Below are 22,221 nucleotides of genomic sequence, written 5' to 3'. Positions count from 1 at the left end.
TCCTAGTCAGGTTCACATCACTTTCTTCCTTCTATAATAAACCTGTAGAGGTTTATCATAGTTATAGTGCATCCCAAAATCATTCCCAACAGAGACATAGCCTTTATGAGCAGTGGAATAACCCAAGAAGGCACACTCTTGAGACCTCGACTGAATTTGTTTTTATTGTAAGACCTAAGAAGAGGAAGCAAGCACAGCCAAAGACTCTAAGAAACATTGTTGATTAAACACTTTAACATAAGGAGTATCAAACTTGAGAGATGCAGATGGCAACCTATTGATGAGATAGATACTAGTGAGAAAAGCATAATCCGAATAGGAAGAGGAAGAGATGCTTGAGCCAAAAGAGTGAGACCAAGTTCAACAATGTCTGTGTTTTCGTTCCACAACTCCATTTTGATGATGAGTATATGGACAAATGACTCTATGAGTAATAGTCAACTGTTGTAAAAAGGCAGCAAAGGGTCTGAATTCCCCTCCCCAATCTATTTGAACAGACTTAACAGGAAAATTAAATTATTTTTCTTCCATAACACGAAACTGTTGGAACATAGAGAGATTCGGATTTGCTTTTAAGTAGAAATATCCAGGTTGTTGAGAATCAAAATAGGATCAATTTCATATTCTGTCTTTATTAATTATAGGAACAATATCTCCTATAATTAATTAAATTAATTATAATTAATCTATATAAAGGAGCATCCGTTGTGTACTATGAGAAACGATTTCAGCCTATTATTTCTCTATATTTTCTCTCATTTTACATGGTATTAGAGCTAGGTTAAGACAATAAGGAAAAATCATCCCTCACCGAGGACCCACTGTCCCAGGTGAGCCTTTTTGCTCACTACCTTCTATCATTCTTTTTCCAATTTCTGGTGGACCTTTATACTCGCCGCACCTTTTCCAACAATTCTTCTTCAACCATCCCACATGCGCAGCTTTTCTAACACACTGTCTTCAGCCAAACAGCGTTTGTTTCAGGCGCGTGCAACCTTCTTTCCTTGCACGATTCTTATGTTGGGGTCGCCCCCCTCATTCTGCCACTATCCCTGCAGTTTCAGCTCCATTGGAGCTGGTTTGACAATACCTCCTTGTTTCTGGTGGGTAACAGCATATTTGGCTGCTGGTTCGACGACACTTTTTGATATGGTGGTTGCCCCTACCGGCTGCTCCTACCACTGGTGTTTCGTCCCTCTATTCATATCGGTCTATCGGTCACTGCCTTCTACTTGCCATTCATCATACAACGAAGAACTTCAGTCACCTATTCTGCTGCCTCCTTTTCCAGCGTGTTTTCCAGCCACCACCTTCAGCTTGCCGCTTATTTTCCAGCAAAGAACTTTCCCATCACCTATTTTGTCGTCCTTTTCCGGCATGTTTCTCGGTGACTTCTCTCGCTTCACTGGCTATTTATGACGATTTCATCTCTTCAATTTGAATAATTTTGGGTCTCAATGCTTCGTTGAAGCTTCCAAATCTTGGTTTTAAGAAGATCAGAACATGCTTTGGATTTTCTTAGGCTGATGGATATTCTAGCTCTCTCTTCCTAGCAATATTGCCCAATTTCACCAAGATCCCTACGTCGTCTTCAAAATATTGGTTTGAAGCTTCCAAATGATGGTTTTAAGAAAGTCGGAACTTACTTTTCTTAAGCTGACGAATATTCCAGCTTTTCTTAAGCCAGCAATCCATGATTCTGAAAGGTTTGGGACCCCAATCGGCACATTTAGATCTGAACAGTATCGGGCAATGATCAGAGAAATTCCTCTCCAATGTGTATTGAGATGTTCCAGGCCATTTGGTAAGCCATTCTGGGGATACCAAGAATCTATCCAGCTTGCTCCTAGTTGTTCCGTTTGATCTTACCCATGTGAACTTTCTACCGACCCATGGCGCTTCCTCAACCTCCATTTCTTCAATCCATTCATTGAATTCCCTAGAGCTGCTATCCTCCAATCCCCTCTGGCAAGCACCAAATCTCTCAGAAGGATTCCTGATGTTATTGAAAGCCCCCAATATGCACCATAATTCCCCAGGGCTTTGATTTTTCAGTTGCTTGATATTGTCCCATAGCACTCTTTTACTTTGAATATCACAAGGTAAGTAGATGCTGATAATATTCATTGTTTGTGCTTCCTGAATCCACTTCCCTGCCAACATTACAAAACCTGTCCCAATGACCTTCCTTTCCAACATGAATGTCTTTTCGCTCCATATGCACAGGATGCCACCTGCTGTGTTAGTTGATGGTTGTGCTTCCCACCTGACTTCAGAATCCCCCCAAAGAGCTTGACACATGGATCTCTCAATTACCTCCTTTTTTGTTTCCTGTATACATAACATGTCTATGTGTTGTTTGTTGACCATCCTTCTAATTGCTGGCTACTTTACTCCCCTCCCTAACCCTCTTACATTATATGTGATGATATTCATTGGCACCTCCCCCTCCCTCCCAATCTCTCTGCCTCTTTGGAATCTCTTTCTTCCATTTCTATTAGGTGTTGCACATAGTTCCTTTGCACATTCCCGCATGTAACTCCCAACTCTTTTTACCATCTGCCATAAATTTTCCGCCTCTTGAAATTATTGGTCTGATTTGCGCCCTGTTGCAGTGTTTGTTGTCATGAATTGTGTTGGCTGCCTTGCTCTTGGTCACTTGTCTACATATTGGCATCTTCTTTGTTGTCTGAGTATGGTGAGGCTGCTTGCTGTTCCGTGGCTACGTTTGTGGGACTTTCTGGGCATATTTGGGCTGGTTGCTTTTTGCACCACCTTTTCCTGGAGTACACTCTGCAAGAATTAGTTGGATCTGCTTGGGTTCTCGAAAAACTGCCTTTCTACTGTGCTGTTAGTGCACTGGAGGTGTGGGTAGAAAAACCCAGCCCACTTATATCTCCCTCCCCCTGGTCACGTGCCTCTTTTGTGAGTAGCGTTATTTTCCCATCAGCTCCAACAGTCCCTTCTGCACCCAATTTTCCTTTTCCATGCTTATCCTCTCTCCTCCCGATAGGGGTTCGATTCCCCTTGGTCCCTGCTTCTCCTTTTTCGCGCATAACAGCTTCTCCCTGACCTGTGCTGCCAACTCTGTTCACTGCAGTTTCGATTTTGGTAGCGCTACTACTGTCACGCTAACCTTACCCTGGTCCGCCGCACCAACCCAACAGTCCATGCAATTATCCTTTGGTTCACGGTATGAGTTGTGTTCAATGGATAATAGCTCATTGGGTTCCGATTCTGCCCCGCCCTGGTTTCCCTCCTCTTCCATCAGAGAGGTTCGTCTTCCGGTTACTGCCGCCACCTCTGCCATCCCTCGCAGCTCCTTCGTCTCACCCCACCTTTGATCTTCGCCCTGCGACGCCGCCGACGTTACCCCCCACGGCAAACCCGGCTCACTTTCTTCTAAAAAAATCTCCTACGATGAGCCGTACTCCGCGTTGTGCCGGCAATGGCAAGTATTTGAGTAGCTGTCATTTTCCTCCGTTATGTGTACCGGGAACATCTGCCCTTGAATGTGTACATTGACAGTATGTTGTATTAGCAGCTTCCATGGTGTTTTGACTAGAATCCTCTCCCTATCCATCTTCCGAAGTTCCTCCACATCGTCATCAACATCCACCAAATCACTTATACCGGCCACAATCTTCTTCATTTGCTGCGAGTCCCATGCTATTATAGGTATTCCCCAACACTGCACCCATGTCAGTTTGTACCCAGGCCGCATCTGCGGATTCCATTTCTCCAAGTATGAACCATCGAATCCCCTCGTTCGTTCTCATCCTCCATCAGTTGCCGGGCCTTTTCGTCTGTGAGGCCGAGAAGCAGGACCATGTCATCCCCTATATATTTCGGCGATGTGTTAGCTCCGAGATTCCATAGGATGTCCTCCTCAACTCTATCGAACAAAGCCAGGTTCTTTAATCTCCCCACCCATGCTTCGCTAAGCCATTTTTGCCTTGACAAAGGTATGTCAAGGTACACCAATGATCTCGAGCTATGACATGTGTAGTCAGAAGTTGTTGATGGTCTCGCCTAGTCTGCTGTTGGTTTTCTGTGCACGACGGCGTCCGCAAACGATCCTCACTTCAGTCCCGGGACCACTGGTTGCTTCATTGCCGGGTATGTACCTCTGTTCTCCTCTTCATATTGCCTAGCATATGCTCGACCCCATGTTGCTGGTTGTGGCATTCCAAGTCTAGCTCTTCCAAATTTTGGAATGTTGACATACAACTTTAGCCCACCCAAGACAATGTTGTCCAACTTCCTTTCTAGCTGGTGCACATCATCCACCCCCTTAAATCTTACGAATCCATACTTTCTTTTATGTTTTATTCTGTTTCCTTTATTATTCCTTCAATTAAGGAATAACTCTTTATGTAATATCTCTATATAAGCAGTAGTTTTACTGCTGATTAACAAGAGGGAAAAGTTTCATCATTACTTTCTACAAACATCTATGTGTTCCTTCACAGAAATTGGATCTACAATTGAGGTAAGTGACCCAACAATAGTTTGAATTGAAAAAGAAAATCAGAAACACTTTCACCTTCAAGAGTTTGTTGACGCAATTCAGTGCGAAGCTGTCTCGCCTTCGCTGTCATATGCGCATGAAAATAGTTGTGAACCTTATTCCATAGCTGCCATGAGCTAGAACAACCAATCAACTTCTTGAGCACAGGACTGGAAATCGTGGCTTGAAGCCACGAGAGAAGGAGCTGGTCCTGTAGCTCCCAATTGAGATATGCTTCAGAGATGCGACCTGCATTGTGATCTTCTAACGTCGCGAACTTCAACGGAATTTGAGGATTCAGAAGAAAATGATGCAAACGATGGCCACGAATCACTCAACCTGTTGACACCAGAGGAGATAGTTCTGAGAATAGAGTTTCTCAGAGATCAAGTGCAAAAATGTAACACTCGCTGACGAAGGAGCACGCGGTAGCACATTGCCTGATCGGAGTACTGCCAGTGTCACCACTCGAAGGAACTGTATTGACTGGAGGATCAGACATGGTGGCGTTGCGAGGAGGTGCTGGAGAAAAATTCTAGAAGAAGAAGAAGAAAGAAAAAATAACAAACCCTAGAGGATCGTAACCAAGCTCTATGATACCATAATAAAGTTTTTGAGAGAAAAGGGGAATCTGTTAATTCTGTGAAACAGAAAGCCAAATTATTACAGACAGAGTGAGCTCTATATATAGTCACTGAAATTCTAACTGCCTAACTAGAGTTCTAACAACCTAACTACACAATACAACATAGTTATAACTGAGTAACCTAGAGTCAGTCACTAACAATAACAGAAAAGAAAAAAGACTTATGGAGTAATACTACTACTCTCTAATATGCCATCACCTCAGCAATCCACTTCTTTGACAATACAACATTGACAAATCCAGGACCAGCTACAGAGCACGAATCTATCATTTCAGATGGAGGAAGATTGTTAATGATGGCCTACACATAAAAAAAAAGATACAGATGACAATTTAACAACAATGAACCAAACTCTCATTCCAAATCACTAATTACTATAGAGGAATAAAAAAAGAACACACAGGTGGTGAAAATGCCAAAAAAATGAATTGTCTGCAATCATACCTGTCCAATTGCCGGGGGACCCCTAAATCCTGTCTGCTTTCCTTTCATCCTAGACCATATACCCATTGCGTTATTACTGCATCAAGTGAATGTTGTTTGTTTCAGTTTGCATATATACATAACAACATTAGTTTCCAACAATGCAAAACTCAATTAAAACCTCAAAATTTCAAATACATGCAACAAGTAGAAGGGAAAAAAATTGAACTAACCATTGATAATCACCAAATTTTGCACCACCTTTAACAGCACAAGCATCAACTAATGGCACAACATGTGGCTCATCAGGCACAGTTTCCCTCAGAGACAAATCAAACAGTTGTGCCAGTTGCCTTTTGACACTGGCTGGGTTATCTATTTCCTATATCATTCCAAACAGAACACAACACAACACCATTTTATCACAAAGAAAACAATGAAATCAAATAAATTGGAATGATAACTTTAATGAACTTACAATTATAGCGGTGGAGGTGGATTGTGGCTTAGTGACTGAAGATTGCTGTGTTTTAGTCGCTGATAAAGCGAATCTATGAGATGCAACCTTTAGTAAATCTGTCTACATATTAACGTTCAAACAAAACTAGATCGTGTTAGTGAATTAAGTTTTTTTTCTATTTATTGGCCAATAAAGATTATATAAAATAAGAAGCCAATTGGGAACAAGTTGTGCCCAACTAGCGGAAGCATATGACAGAAAACAAGAATTGTCCAGGTATCCCCCAATGGTTACAATCAAGGTTTTAAATATCCATCGTGGTTGCGTTGCGATTTCATCACGTTGGTTGATATCACGGCAAATTACGGACAAATGCGGCGGATAGGTCCCAATTGCGGGGTTACGGACAGTTAAAAAAACCTTGATGTTGCAGCCAAAATCACAGTGGCGGACCGATATTTAAAATCTTGGTTACAATGTATTAATGCCTTATAATAAGCATAAATAAATAAAAAATAGCCATTTTGCCGGAAAGAACCCAATGGAAACATCATACCCAACAAACACGTCCTAGCATAAAACCCATGACTGCATTCAGCTCTTGCTTAAAACAAAAACATCAATTTTTCCATACACCAGACAACTCAATCAAAACCACGGGAAAATGACACACTGCCAGTTAGTGAATTTGAAGAAAACGAGAGAGTGGAAGGTTAACTGACCGGAACGAGAGGATGGTAGAGAGGGAGTGGATGGGAAGTGAGAGAATCGATTGAGGTTTAAGCATCCTAACCCTAACATTTCTTCTTTTCTTCTTGTTCTTCTTGTTCTTCTTCTTCTTCGTTTTTGAGGTTCCAACCTTCCCAAACACCATTGTCATGGTTTTATGTTTTACCCATGGAAGATAGCCGCCAGTGGGCCACCACCACTGAACGGGAACGGATCGTCTGCAATTTGAGAAAGCTAAACCGTTGGATAAAATGTGTGGCCGAGATCTGTTCACTTAAACTCACCGCTTTTCTTAAACCTGAGTTGCTTCTTATTGTCTCCTAAAGTCACCGTTTCATCAAAAAGAAGGTTTAAACCCTAATTTTTTGTAATTTCCAAATCACGACACCAGCATCTGCGGTGTCAACGACAACTACGCGATCGCGGCGGTTTGTCACCTTCACGTAAGGTTCCTCCCGCACTCGTCTTTCTCTCCTTCCATTCAAATGTGTTGATTTGATTCCGTGTTGGTGATTTCACAGCTTGAGGCACTTTGATTATTACTCTCGCTTTTTCGTGGGAACAGTGTGTTCGGCGTGTTCCTAATAATAATAATAATTAATTCACATTTTGTGTGAGTGCTCTTCGTGTGCATAGATAGAAAGAAGATGCAACTAGTCTATTTTTATTTTATTTTATTTTATTTTGTTGAATAGTCTAATTTTAATTTAATTGTTGTTGTTAATTGTGTTTTTGTAGGTTTATTTCGGAAATAGAGGCAAAAAATTTATTGGTAAGCATTGGAAATCATAGAATTTGGCATAATTGGAAGGATGCTGGTGTCAAATAAATCCTACTATACACATGCTTCTCTGTGATATGATATGGTTTCTTCAATTACCGTTTTGCTATGCTGTTTTAGGAATGGCGTGGTTTGTGTTGTGTGTATTGCTTTTGAAGTTATACATTTTTCCCTATTGAGTGAGCATTTTCATTTTGGACCCGAATGAATAATTGAATATCTCTCTTTTTTCAGCTCTAGGAAAAAGGTGCAGTTCTATTGGAGAATCCGTTCATATGTACAAGGCGAAATCTGAAATCAAGTATGCCATGAAAAGCTATGGAAATTTTATTTCAAGACTAACCCTAAGGCTATGTTTGGATTGCTAGAAGAGAACCGAGCGGAATGAATTAAAATTTAGTGGAACGGAATGAATTAAAAATACCATTTTATTGCTTGGGTAATTTATAAAAAGATAATATTTCATTCCATTTTTTGAAAAGAGAATGGAATAGAATAAGTTATAACTTTTCATTTCTTATATTATTTTTATTTTCTTTTTATGATGACTACTGAGTGATGTGTTTATGGACATTTAAAAATATTGTTTACTCAATTTAGTCACTGCAACAAAGACAATCCTATCATTCATACAAGAGTTAAAAAAAAAAATCATTGCAAAGATCGCTGTTTCGTGTATCTATGTGAGCATAAGGGATACCTACTCAATTTCAAAAGACCAAGCTATGTAGCAACCCCTCCATCACGTTCATAGATGAAAATTATAATAAATATATAATAACCATATATATGTACTCCTCCAAATTGTAATTCCAGAATAATAATAATAATAATAATAAATACCACCGAATTGTCATCAGTAGTATATATGTATGCCATTCCAAAAAAAAATAGCAAAGAAATCTCTTCACTACATTAGACAATATAATATTATATATTAATGCACCAATTACTATACATAAATTTAAAAAAAAAAGTTGTACGTTACATAATGATAGCAGAAAGGAAAGAGACGCATTAAGAAATACACATGTTGATAAACCAAGCTGAAAAAACAAGAAGGAAAGAAGCATGTGTCTTACACAAGAGAAACAGGCAACAACGAAGAGGAAGAAGCCCCAACACAGAGAAATATAAACTTTCAGTTGTTTGCTGGGCACTATAGCTATATAAGCAATAATAAAAAAACAAAAAAAAAAAAACTATCCACGCAAGTAACACCAACAGTTATATAGAGAATATTTAATAAGGTCAAATTAGACGTTTTATAATTTTATTAATACAAATTTCATGTACTCCGATCTAGGGGAAAACAAAATGGGTTCAAGTAGTGGGATGACATCCATCATGTGTCATTTTCTCTCATCATCTCCCATATTCATTTTTTTAAAACCAAACAATGACAAATTTGTTCCTACCAGTTCCTTCCATCAATCCAAACATAGTTATTTTTTCTAGGAAGTGTTTAGTAAGTTGAGCTTTAGGCCCAGGAAATTATTATTTAATCTCTCTGTATCAAGTTATGTCTACTTGGGGTCAAAATATATGGATTGTTAATATACCTATAATTTATGGTGAAATAAATAAAGGAGGTATTTCAAGTTTTTCGTGATTGTTATTTTTTTTAGCAATATAAATATCCAAAGGGATAATCATGAATCTCAGTTTTTCATCTTGAACTTGAACAGACCATTTTAACAAAAAAATTGCACCATTTTTTTAAAATTTCCAAATGCATTTCATTTTATATTAGTTAATAATTTAATTTAATTACACTACATTTAAGTTTGTTAATTTATAATAATTATTTTAATGAGCTTTGATTAGGTTTACTGGCAGGAAAATTAAAGTTTATATTAATATGAGATGAGATTATTTTAATCTAATCTAAATTTGTTTAACGATGGATAAATGAGTACAGGTTGTTTCATTTTATGTTACACAAAGAGTGTTGTTGTTTATAGCGATTTTATTCCACTTAAATACGTGTGTCGTTAAAAAAAGAAACTAAGGTGAACTAAATGTTAACATTAGAAAAAATAAATATAAAAAAAACAAATATTGCTCATAATATTCTTAGAGAAATAAATTTATGCACTCACGGTATAAAAAGTTTTACACAGTCATCCAATCACAATTCATCATGTATGGTAAGTTTATTGACTTTTAAAATAATCATCTTAAACTAATTCAAATGATGATTTGTGATTGGATGACGGTGTAAAACTAGTTTATACCTTGAGTGCATTAATATTAAACTCATAATATTATCTTATTTAAAAAAGATTAATAAAATCTACTATATGTAATCTCTCCAAAAAAAAGTAAAAACATTAAAAAAGTAAAAAAAAAATCATAGAATATTGTATTTTGAAAGGATAAATTATTGTTTTGATCTTTTAATTTATTTTTAAAGTTTAATTTGGTCCTCTAATTATTAAATGGTTCAATTTGGTCCTTTAATTTTTAAAAATGGTTCAATTAGGTCATTATGTCCAAATTGAAGTTAAAAAACGGTCAATAACTAGTTTTTACATATTGGCAGTTTCAAAATTGCCACTAATGATTTTTAAAAGCAAAAGCACAAATTAGTTCTCTTAAATAATGAACAAATCATATAAAACCCTAACCTAATCCCAAATCAAATCTCAAATGTAAATCAAAATCCCAAATCAAATCTCAAATGGAAATCATAATCCAGATCCAAAAAACAAAAGGAAGAGAAGCAAGAACAGCAATCTAAAATCCTAACATTTGATCTCAACCACCTTTATGTTCTACTTTATTTCTCACCACTCTCATAATTTGTACTACAAAGTCCTCAATGGCTTGGAGAAGCTTCTTGTAGATTTGGTAGCCTCGTTCCAAGTCATGTGGTGTTGGCACACCACGTGGTGAAGGGTGTGCACGACTCAATCCTCGTGCAATCGTCAGAGAAGTTAAAAGAGGCGCAGAACACGATCCACCTCGCCATGGGGATTGTGTGGTGGTGACGATTGCGACGGACATGTAGGACTTCGACGTTGTGAAGCGCACAATGGACGATGTAGGCCCCATTGATGTGCTGCTTCTGAATCACAATGTGTTTGTGTTGCTTCTTCCTTAAGTCAATATCATGGAAACATTGGATCTTATCAAGGCCGCACGGGGGTTTCTGGGTTATGGGTTGGAGTTCTTAGTTCTTGTGTGTTCTGGTTTAAAGAACATGAAGAAAGGGATTAGGGATTTGGGTTCTGGGTTGGGGTTCTTAGTTTCTGGGTTTTGGGTTGGGTTTCTTGTTTTATAATAATTCACAACTCCTTTTTTAATTTAAAAATTGCAATAATAATAGTGATGGTTTTTAACTGCCATTTTATTTAATGTGACTTATTAGATTATCAAAAAGTGTAAGAGAGTGACACATGTACCTAGTGTTAACACTATTAACTTCAATTTAGATAAAAGGACCTAATTGAACCATTTAAAAAAATTAAATGACCAAATTAAACCATTTATGATCAAATTGAATATTAAAATAAATTAAAGGACCAAAATAGTAATTTAGCCTATTTTGAATGCTATTTTTGAAAATGACGATATTCCAATAATCAAACAATTTAAATAAGGACAAAGAAAGATCATGAGTGTAAATTACACTATGTTTTCTTTTCTTATCATTAAATGCAATGTTTTCTAAACAATAACTAAATTATAATATTCTCATTTAATTTTAAAGGAGTGCTTATACCATCTTATAAATAAAATATGGTATAGTTAAATGTTTGATTTAATATTCTTGGCTATATTAGACATAGAAACTCAAATAAAAGAATAAAGTAGAAGAATTTTTTTAATTTTAAATACCTTGAAACACCATTTGTAAAATTATAAACAAAATTTTTATATTTAAGTAATATTTTTTTACCTAAAAGCCTAGTAGTAGTACACCAAAAAATTATTCATACCTTAAAAACTTAATTGGGATGGTAACAACTTGTATCATACTTCATTCAAACGCTTACTTCAATGAACTCAATTTTGAGTCAACGTGGTACGTGAGTGAGAACTCAATACAAAAACAGTTTCTCATGTTATAGATCAAGAGGTACTCATAAAAAAAGATCATGAGCATTGTTCTAGAAAAAGGTTTTCTCATAGTGGAGGCAACCCCGTCCAAAGCACTTAAGTGAAGTGTAATGTCTAACCTGCCTCTCTAGGTCAGAATGAGGGTTATTTATCATGGTTTGCTATGTGTATCACCTTGACGTTCATGGATTGAGGCATTAATGCATATCAAAATGTTACACCATATCCCAAGAATCACGGAGCATGATTTGTGTGTGGCAGATAATTGTGATTGGATGCAAATCACTCAACATTAATTGAATTAGGCAAAGGGTCATTTTGATGGGGGGGATCAAAAATACGATCCAATCCAGAGGGTACACAATCCCCTAGCCACAAGCACTAGGTGCTTAGAGGGTAAGTGTGTAGGGTTCCACTAATCAAACTTGATTACAACAAGTATTTTCTTCTGCCACTTATGACTTACAAGTATTCTTAAGGCCACTATCGGTACAACTATTAGATTCCCCCTAAATCTAAGAACACCCACGTATTATTTAGTCACTAAGTCACTCCTGACTTTCATAAACAAAAGTTTGGTTTAGAATCAGAGATTCTTTTCAACACTCAAAGATTGCATTTACAATAAAGTTCTCAATTTCGCAACAATGCTTTGTAATACAAAGAATGGACTCTCTAAAGCTCAATGTTTCTTTCTAAAGATGTAGTAATTTTCTTTTTTTTTCTTGATGCTCGACTTTTTCACTTTTTTGTACTTATTCATCAATTTTCTTCGAGTCCTTTATGTCCACTTTATATTGAGGCTCCTAGTTGTGTAAAGGATCTTCATCGTTGAACAATATGACTGTTGTTGATCTCAATTCAACACTCCAAGATTGCATTTACAATGGAGTTCTTAATCTCGCAACAAAGCTTTGTAAAATACAAAGAATGGACTCTTTAAAGTTCAATGTTTCTTTCTAAAGATGTAGTTTTTCTTTCTTTTCTTGATGCTCAACTTTTTCACTTTTCTGTACTTGTTCATCAATTTTCTTCGAGTCCTTTATGTTCACTTTATATTGAGGCTCGTAGTTGTGTATGTTAGACAAAAAAATTTTAACATGTGATGTTACAAAATACAAAATGAAACACATGTCATTAACAAAATGCGAAAAAAACAAAAATCAAAATGTACCTCCAGCCATTGCCATGAAAGAGTTGTCTTGTTTTGGTTCTTCCAAGCTCTCACTCTCTCTGTAGATGGTGTATTAGACGAAATTAGAAGAAGTGAGCTCAGGGATCAAATACATGTGCTATATATAGGCATTTTACCATCAAAAATGTATTTAGTAACCATTATCACTCATTAGTAGTCATTACCATCCATTAGTAGTCATTCAATATTTGACTTCTCAATTCCAAAATTGATGGAGCATTTTATTTTCCAAAACGTACAAACCAAAATATTACATTCTCCCACTTGGTCCAAATGTTTTGACTCATTGATTAAAATAAATCAATGCTCAATCTTCTTAAGAAATGAATATATGAATCATAGTGATATTCCTCTTATAACGAGTAATATCATCCATGCATTACAATATGCTCGATTTCCCAAGTAGTATACTCAAAGTGGTAATAAAACTTAATGAATAAACCCAATGTTTATTCTTGGTCCGAAACATAATTTTTCTCACATAAATCAATGTGCACCTGAATATGAGAAAATATCACAATATAAAAGTTTCAACTCTAACTTGTATGTATACAATCATAGCGATGATCAACTCAGTGCTTATATGCTCAATGACCACTTTCTTGTCTTTTACTCTTTCTCTAATGGCTAAGTACTTAATGTTGATGTGTTTACTTCGACTTTCACGTTTGTTATTTTTAGCCATAAAGATTGCAGGTGAATTATCGTAGAAAATTCTCAAAGGCCTTGAAATAGTATCAACTATCTTCAGCCCAGAAATGAAACTCTTAAACCATACACCATGTGATGTAGCCTCAAAACAAGAGACAAACTCAGCTTTCCTGGTAGAAATAACAATCAAAGTCTGCTTAACACTCCTCCACAAAATAGTTCAGCCATCATGAAAATGTACCCAGATGTTGATTCGCGAGAGTCAACACAGCTAGCAAAGTCTGAGTCTAAATAACCAATCACATCTAGATTGTTTGTCTGTCTATACATAAGCATATAATCTTTGGTCTCTTGGAAGTACCTCATCACTTTCTTTGCAGCTCTCCAGTAGTCAATACTTGGATTACTCTGATATCTTCCTAACATTCCAACTACAAAAGCAATGCCAAGCCTTGTGCATACTTGAGCATACATGAGACTTCCAACAACTTAAGCATAAGGAATGATTTTCACATGTTCCCTCTCAAAGTCATTCTTTGGGCATTGGTTCAAACCAAACCTATCACCCTTCACAATGGGAGCAACACTTGGTGAACAATCTTTTATCTGAAATCTCTCTAAATTTTGTTAATATAGGTTTTCTGTGGTAGACCTAAAATACCTCGAGGTCTATCTCTATGAATCTTAATGTTTATGACATAAAATGCATCACCCATATCCTTCATGTCAAAATTCTTAGAGAGAAATTGTTTCACCTCATGCAACAAACCCCGATCATTGGTTGCAAGTAAAATATCATCTACATATAAAACAAGAAAATATATTTTACTCCCAATGACCTTGTGGTATATGCATTGATCCATGGGGTTTTCATCAAAATCAAATGAAGAAATTATCACATGAAACTTAAGGTACCACTGACAGGAGGCTTGTTTTAAACCATATATAGATTTATTAAGCTTGAAAACCAAATGCTCACCGCTACTAGAGGAGAAGCCTTTAAGTTGTTTCATATAAACCTCCTCCTCTAAATCACCATTAAGAAAGGTTGTTTTCACATCCACTTGTTGCAACTCAAGGTCAAAATGAGCAACTAATGCCAAGATAATACGAAGACAATCTTTCTTAGATATAGGAGAAAAAGTCTCTTTGTAGTCGATTCCTTCTTTTTGAGTAAATCCCTTAGCAATGAGTCTTGCCTTGTATCTCTCAATGTTGCCTAATGAATCCCTTTTGGTCTTAAAGACGCATTTATAGCCAATGGCTTTTACCCTATTATCCAACTCTACAAGGTTCCAAACTCTATTACTCTGCATGGAATTCATCTCATCCTTCATGGCATCATACCATAAATTTGACTCTTTACAACTCATGGCTTGATCAAAAGTTTCAAGATCATTTTCAGCTCCAATATTATAGTCAGATTCTTGCAAATATACAATATAATCACTAGGAATAATTGATTTTCTTAGTCTAGTAGACCTCCTTAATGCCGCATCAACATTTTCTTGGGGATCATGTTGTTCAACTGGTTGTTCATCATTTTCAGTAATTTGATGATCAACTGGATTATTAACTATAGGTTATGGAATACCAGTCATGTGTTATTCATCATCCCTTTGAACTTGAGGGGTGTGAATTACAACCAATCTTTCACTTGATGTGGAAGGTTGAGACTCTCTATAATCAATTTCAGAACCTAAGTCCCTCAATTGATCACTCCCACTGATCAAGTCATTTTCAAGAAACTTGTCATTTCTTGATTCCACAATCCTAGTAATATGATATGGACAGTAAAACCCATAACCTTTATACCTTTCGGCATATCCAATGAAATACCTACTAAGTCCTCGGGTCAAGTTTCTTCTCTTGTGGGTTATATATTCTCACCTCAAACGGACAACCCCAAATGCACATATGTTTCAAACTCGGTTTCCAACCTTTAAACAACTCAAAGGTGTCTTTGGGACATCCTTGGTTGGAACATGATTTAATATATACACTATCGTCTTTAGTGCTTAAGCCCACAAGGATTTAAGAAGATTGGAATTGCTAAGCATACTCTATACCATGTCCAATAATGTTCGGTTCCTTCTTTCTGTCACATCATTTTGATTTGGAGAAACAAGCATAGTGTGTTGGGCAACAATCCCATGTTCTTGAAGAAACTTTGCAAAAGGACCATGTGTTTGTCCATTCTCAGTATATCTGCCATAATATTCTCCACCTTTATTTCATCTCATTATTTTTATTTGCTTGCCACATTGGTTCTCAACTTCAGCCTTAAAGACTTTGAAGGCATCCAATGCTTCATTTTTGTTATGAAGCAAAATAAGCATTCATATATCGTGAATAATCATCTATAAAGGTGATAAAATATTTTTGACCACGTGCATCCATATTTGGACAACAAATATTAGTATGAACTATTTCTAATATGCTTAAACTCTTTTTAGCACTTTTCTAAGACATATTGGTCTGCTTACCCTTAATGCAGTCCACACAAGTCTTAAATTTAGCAAAATCTAGAGTATTCAGTACCGCATCTTTTACTAACCTTTTAATCCTCTCAATGGAGATATGTCCTGATCTCCGGTGCCATAACATAGAGGAATTCTCATTAATATTACACCTTTTAATGCTAGTTTGAACATGCATTGAACTATAAGTGACATAATTTTGTAAACCAAGAAGATAAATACCATTAGACAAGATATCATTCCCAACACATTCAGAATTATAAAATAACTCAACGGATGTGTCTTTAAAATTAAAGGAATATCCAAAAGGTACGAGTCGAGAAACAGAAATCAAGTTTCAAGAAAAACTCGGTACATAAAAGGTCCTTTTTAATTTCAAAATAAAGCCACTACTTAAAGTTAAAATGCAAGTTCCAATACCCTCCACAGGTGAGCCTAGCTTATTGTCTGATAAAATGCTTTACTCACTTCCCATTGGTTTCATTAGGTTTTGCATACCCTGTAAAGAATTTGCAATATGAATAGTAGATCCAGAATCAATCCACCAGGTGTTAATATTAACACTAGCTATATTAGATTCATAACATACTAATGAGATTGATTTACCTTTCTTCTCAAGTCATTTATGGAATCCGGGGTAATTCTTCTTTATGTGTCCATTCTTCTTACAAAAGAAACACTTTGTCACCTTCTTAATATCAACTTGAGGTGGTATTTTACAATTCCCCTTCTGATTAGCTTGAGATTTAGTTGCTTTGTTCTTCCCACAAGCAGTTGTCAGCAATACACTCTCACCCATCTCCATTACAAGTTTTTCTTATTCCTGAACACACATGGTCATTAATTCATTGATAAACCATTTGTTCTTATGTGTGTTGTAGGAAATCTTAAACGATCCATATTCCTATGGAAGGGTGTTCAAAATGAAGTACACCAAGAAGAACTCAGACATATCAACCTCCAGTTTCTTAAGTTGAGCTGAAATATCTTGCATTTGCATTATGTACTCACGCACACCTTTCACACCGGTGAGTCAGAAAGACGAGAACTTCATGATCAGGGTGCTTGCTAAAGCCTTATCTGAAGTGATGAACTGGTCATCAATGGCCTTAAGCAAGTCTCAGAACTTTTCATGCTGGTCGACAAAACCACGTATCCTGGCCTAAATTTTGGTCTTAATGAACATCACGCTTAGTCGATTGGATCGCTCCCACCGCTCATATAGCGCAACAACAACTAGGCTACTTTTGTCAATGATTGTAAGTGGTTCGTCTTTCCTTGTAGCATAGTCTATGTCCATCCACTCCAATTGAAGAAGAATTATCTCATTTCATATCTTATAGTTATCTCCCTTGAGTTCGGGAACATCACATTGAATATCAGAAAAACTAACAATTTGAGAAGTTGCAAAATCCAAAGGCTTGTGTCAAAATTTGATGCATATTAATCATAATTGTATGTTTTACCAATGTAAACATACCAGAAAATTGAATCTTGTGACATTAAAAAATTGCATATGGGCTAAATTTTTAATTCTATAAGAAAAAATTAAACTTTATGAGAGAATAATCAAATTACATACTCAAATTCATGCCTTACGGGTACACAATGAAAATAATTTAATTTTATATCACAAATATTTACTTTATGATAAAATTGACAAATTATGCATACCTCATGATCCCTGTGGGTAAACCATGAAAAATAATATGTCATTTTATCCCAATTAATTATACAAATATAATAAAAATTCATGTGGGATAAAATTCATTATATAAAATACAATTAATCACAATATTATGTATAATTCCTTATATGATCTTTAAACAACTTAATATATAATTTTAATAAAATTATAGATGTTGTGGCTAATCCATAATTAATCAAAATTATAAAGATCACTTAGACATAAAACTTAATCATATGAGAATAAATCATATTATGCATTTTAAGATCAAGATATACAATGATGAATAAAATTCTCATATATAATTTCATAATTCAAACATAATATTATGCATTTGATTTCATATATATATATATATATATATATATATATATATATATATATATATATAAGATCTTCAACAATCCAGTGGCTTGCGCGTATTCCAATATCTTGTAAGTCATGGAAAAATACCGAAAACTGAAAAATGGACTAAATGTTAGACTAAAATTTTTTAACCTGTGATGTTAAAAAGTACAAAACAAAACACATGTCATTAACAAAATGTGCAAAAATAAAAATCAAAATGTACCTCCAGCCATTGTCATAAAAGAGCTGTCTTGTTTTAATTCTTCCAAGCTCTCACTCTCTGTAGATGGTATATAAGATGAAATTAGAAGAGGTGAGCTCGAGGATCAAATACACATGCTATATATATGCATTATACCCTCAAGAATGTATTTAGTAATCATTACCACTCATTAGTAGTCATTACTACTCATTAGTAGTCATTCAATATTTGACTTCTCAATTCCAAAACTAATGGAGCATTTTATTTTCCAAGACGTACAAACCAAATTATCACGGTGTAAAGGATCTTCATCATTGAACAATATAACCATTGTTGATCTCAATCTTATTTTCAGCTATAAATAGATATTTCACTTTTTTGTTTGATACTTGATCAGAACTTTCCATAACTGTCATTCATAACTCAGCTTGTCCGTTTGACATATAAAAGGAAACAAAAGATAGATTTGCAAATATGTTCCTTTTAAATATAATCATATAATATGGCATAAATTGATCTATTCAAGTAAATGTGCATATTCAAATTAATGCTTGGATGAACTGGACAAGTACTTCCTACACCAGTAAATCAGATATCCATTCATAGATAAGTCTAACCTCGTATTGTTTCCAATCATCAAACCTGTTGACTTACATACAATAAAATAGCTAACAAACATGATAACCATCACAAAAGCTACGGGTCTTGATATGAACCCTCATGGCACAAGGGCTGACTTAGGATCGTCTAGGATTAAACCTTGATGGAAAATGCGGAAATTGATTAAGGAAAGGATGGAAAATAAGGTGGTTAATTTCGTGGGTCTTAATAAGGTGGTTCTTGGCATAAAATGGATGAATGGGATGGTAAAATGTAGGTTAAGTGGTGGTTGGACAGAAATATAGAAATGGTAATAACTGAAGCTACAGGGCTCCAAATGAGGTGATTCCAAAACGAGGTGAAAGGTCTCGTTTTGAAAGTCAATTTAGGCTCAAGAATCACTTAATTTGAGTGCGTAAAATGGGAGTTATGGCCACGAGATAATTCTGGGCAGAGGTGAATTTTCTGGAATTGTGGTTTGAAAGAACAAGGGTGAAGATGAAAGGAAGGAAAGAATCACTCTTTCCAGTGAGGGCAACACACAAAGGTTGTGAAAGTCCTTTGATACAGCCAGGGTGTTCTTGAATCACTCAAGAATTTAGGAGAATCACTCTCACTAAGATAAAAGAGATAAACTCTAATTTTCTGAATAAAACTCAACTTGTGTTTATTGATAAAATGGTTCAGCTTATATAGAAGCTTTACAGCAGATTTTAGTAATGACCCACTAACCTAGAATTAAAATAACTTAATGCCATTAACCTAGGGAATTAAAACAAACTAAATGGCTGAGTGTAACTGAAATTGTGGCAACCAAAAGTCACCCCCAACAGCCAACAAGTCAGCCACCATTTGGTCTCCCAAAAGGCTGATGCCTAGGTTGCCAATTGGGCCCTTATTACAACTTGAACTAAAGCCCTTTTAGTTGATTAACCCAAAACATATTTTTGGTCAGCCAACTTTACAAGGATTGGGCCATTATTTAGACAAACTAAACACTCTAAAATTGAAACAAAGTGGTGTCATTTAGTCCTCCTCCATTTGGGCCATGATACAACTCACAACCTTGGACTTTTCTCCTTGAAACTTGGGCTTGTATTCAAATAGTATGGACAACACTTGTTGAAGAGCTTCCTTGGCTTTCCTTGCTCTAGCCCTTGTCATAGGTCCTCCAAGTCCTTCAAGTGGATCCTTGCCCTTGCTCTTGGTCATGTCCTCATCATTCTCTCCCTCTTGAGAAGGATTTGTCCTCTAATCGGATTCTCCATCTGCCTCAAAAAGAGGTAAATCAGAGACATTGAAGGTGGAACTAACATTATACTCACCGGGCAGCTCAACTTTGTAAGCATTGTCATTGATTCTTTCAAGCACTTGAAATGGTCCATCTCCCCTTGGTTGAAGCTTTGATTTCCTCTATTCCGGAAACCTTTCTTTTCTCATGTGCACCCAAACCCAATCTCCGGGTTCGAAGACAACCTTCTTTCTTCCTTTGTTGGCTTGTTTAGCATAGCTTTTATTTTTCCTCTCAATTTGATCTTTGACTCTCCCTTGAAGCTTCTTCACATAGTCCGCCTTTGCTTGACCTTCTTTATGCTTAAAAACAGAAACATTAGGCATAGGCAAAAGATCAAGAGGAGTTAGTGGGTTAAAACCATAAACAACTTCAAAATCATCAAAAGTGTTAGTGGTCAAAATCTGATTTTTGCAAAACAAGATATATAGTGACTGTTTAGCACGAAACAACCTCTTGACCTCACTTTTTGTGGCTAAATAGCTCTCCCTCACATCAAGTGTTTCACTCTTCTTTTGTTCACTCTTTTTCCTCTCAAGTGTTTCCCTCTTTTTCTCACTCTCAAGTGTTGTCTCACTTTTTCTTTTTCTTTTTTCTCTTGAAGAAGTTTTTCTCTCATTTTCTTTTGATCCTCACACACTTCTTGTGGACTCAATGGCTTGAGCACAATCTTTTTGTCTTGGTGCATGAAAGAGATCTTGTTGGTGTAACCGTCATGATTGGCTCTTTTATCAAATTGTCATGGTCTCCCCAAAAGTAAGTGACTGGCCTCCATAGGAACAACATCACAAAGTACCTTATCATTGTATTTCCCAATGGAAAGGTCCACTTCAACTTGCTGCCTCACTTGCACCTCCCCATCCTTACTAAGCCATTGAAGTTTGTATGGCCTAGGATGTGGTTTAGTAGCTAAATTTAGCTTTGACACTAATCTAGAACTAGCCACATTGGTGCAACTACCTCCATCAATGATCACCATGCACACCTTGCCATTGATTAAACATCTAGTGTGAAAGATGTTTTCTCTTTGGCTCTCCTCCTCATGCTTCAATTGACCACCAAGTAACCGCCTAATCATCAACAAATCTCCCTCCGGAGTCTCCTCTTCCTCTACGTACTCACTCTCCTCTTCCTCTTCAACATCAGATTCACTTATATATTCTCCATCTCTAAGAACCATGGACCTTTTGTTAGGGCACTCATAAGCATAGTGTCCTAGGCCTTGGCACTTGAAACACTTCACATCTCTACTCCTTTTAGAGGGTTCCTCTTGGGACTTTGAGCGAGTTTTTGATGGGATAGGTGTGGAACTACTAGAAGTAGCAGCCCCATCTTTCTTTCCTTTGTCTTTCCAACCAGAAGAATCAAAGTTGGTAAAACTCCTCTTAGCCACTCCCTTCCTTTTTAATTGTTGCTCCACTTGGATTGCTTTGTGAAGCAAATCATCCATTTCAACAAACTCCTGCAGCTCAACAATATCACGGATATCATTAGTCAAACCATTAAGAAATCGAGCCATAGTTACCTCCTCATCTTCTTCAATATTTGCTTGAATCATGAGCACATCCATTTCCTTGAAATACTCCTCAACCCCCTTGTTGCCTTGGGTTAGTTTTTGGAGCTTGAATTTCAAGTCCCTTGAGTAACTAGCCGGCACATACCGCTTCCTCATGATCTTTTTCATCTCCATCCATGTATCAACCATTGGCTCTTCATTTCTTGCTCTCTCCTTTTGTAGCTTGTTCCACCACACAAGAGCATAGTCGGAAAACTCCGTGGCGGCAAGCTTCACCTTCTGGTCCTCCTCATAGTTGTTGCATTAGAAAACATGCTCTATTTTCATCTCCCACTCCAAGTAGGCCTCCGGATCATTCTTTCCTTTAAATGGAGGAATGTTGAGTTTAATACCATCAATTCGGTTTTGTGTAGGAATACCATCATCCCCTCTTCTCCTCCTTTCTTCTTCATTATGATCTCTATTCTCCATTTGATCCAACCTCTCATGGAGCGCATCATCTCGTTTCATTAACCTCTCCAAATGTTGCATCAAAGCTTGCATTTGGAATTGCGAAAGCCCCACTCCATCATTAGGATTAGTACCTGACATCTCAAACAAACAAATCAAACGTAACAAGACAATTATAGTTGCTGT

General features: G+C 36.4%; 1 protein-coding gene and 1 long non-coding RNA gene across 2 annotated transcripts in view; one reads left to right on the top strand and one right to left on the bottom strand.

The window, feature by feature from the left end:
• LOC100795626 (arginine--tRNA ligase, cytoplasmic) overlaps positions 1-6,896 on the bottom strand; it is a 37,032-nt gene extending 30,136 nt beyond the window's left edge. The window contains exons 1-5 of the mRNA XM_003535858.5: positions 6,763-6,896; positions 6,059-6,156; positions 5,814-5,962; positions 5,602-5,677; positions 5,356-5,457 (exon numbers count right to left, since the gene is read on the bottom strand). Of these exons, the coding sequence (XP_003535906.1) occupies positions 5,356-5,457; positions 5,602-5,677; positions 5,814-5,962; positions 6,059-6,156; positions 6,763-6,841 (504 nt within the window). The 5' untranslated portion in view covers positions 6,842-6,896. The remainder of the gene's footprint in view (positions 1-5,355; positions 5,458-5,601; positions 5,678-5,813; positions 5,963-6,058; positions 6,157-6,762) is intronic.
• A 180-nt stretch (positions 6,897-7,076) lies between these two features.
• On the top strand, positions 7,077-8,098 carry LOC102665730 (uncharacterized). Its single transcript, XR_003263158.2, has 3 exons — positions 7,077-7,212; positions 7,508-7,541; positions 7,785-8,098. It is a non-coding gene; the product is annotated as an uncharacterized lncRNA (long non-coding RNA).
• Positions 8,099-22,221: the final 14,123 nt, after the last annotated feature.

This window comes from Glycine max, chromosome 10 (genome assembly GCF_000004515.6).
Source record: "Glycine max cultivar Williams 82 chromosome 10, Glycine_max_v4.0, whole genome shotgun sequence".
NCBI classification, from domain to species: Eukaryota; Viridiplantae; Streptophyta; class Magnoliopsida; order Fabales; family Fabaceae; genus Glycine; species Glycine max.
This window is presented reverse-complemented; position numbering and strand designations above follow the sequence as displayed.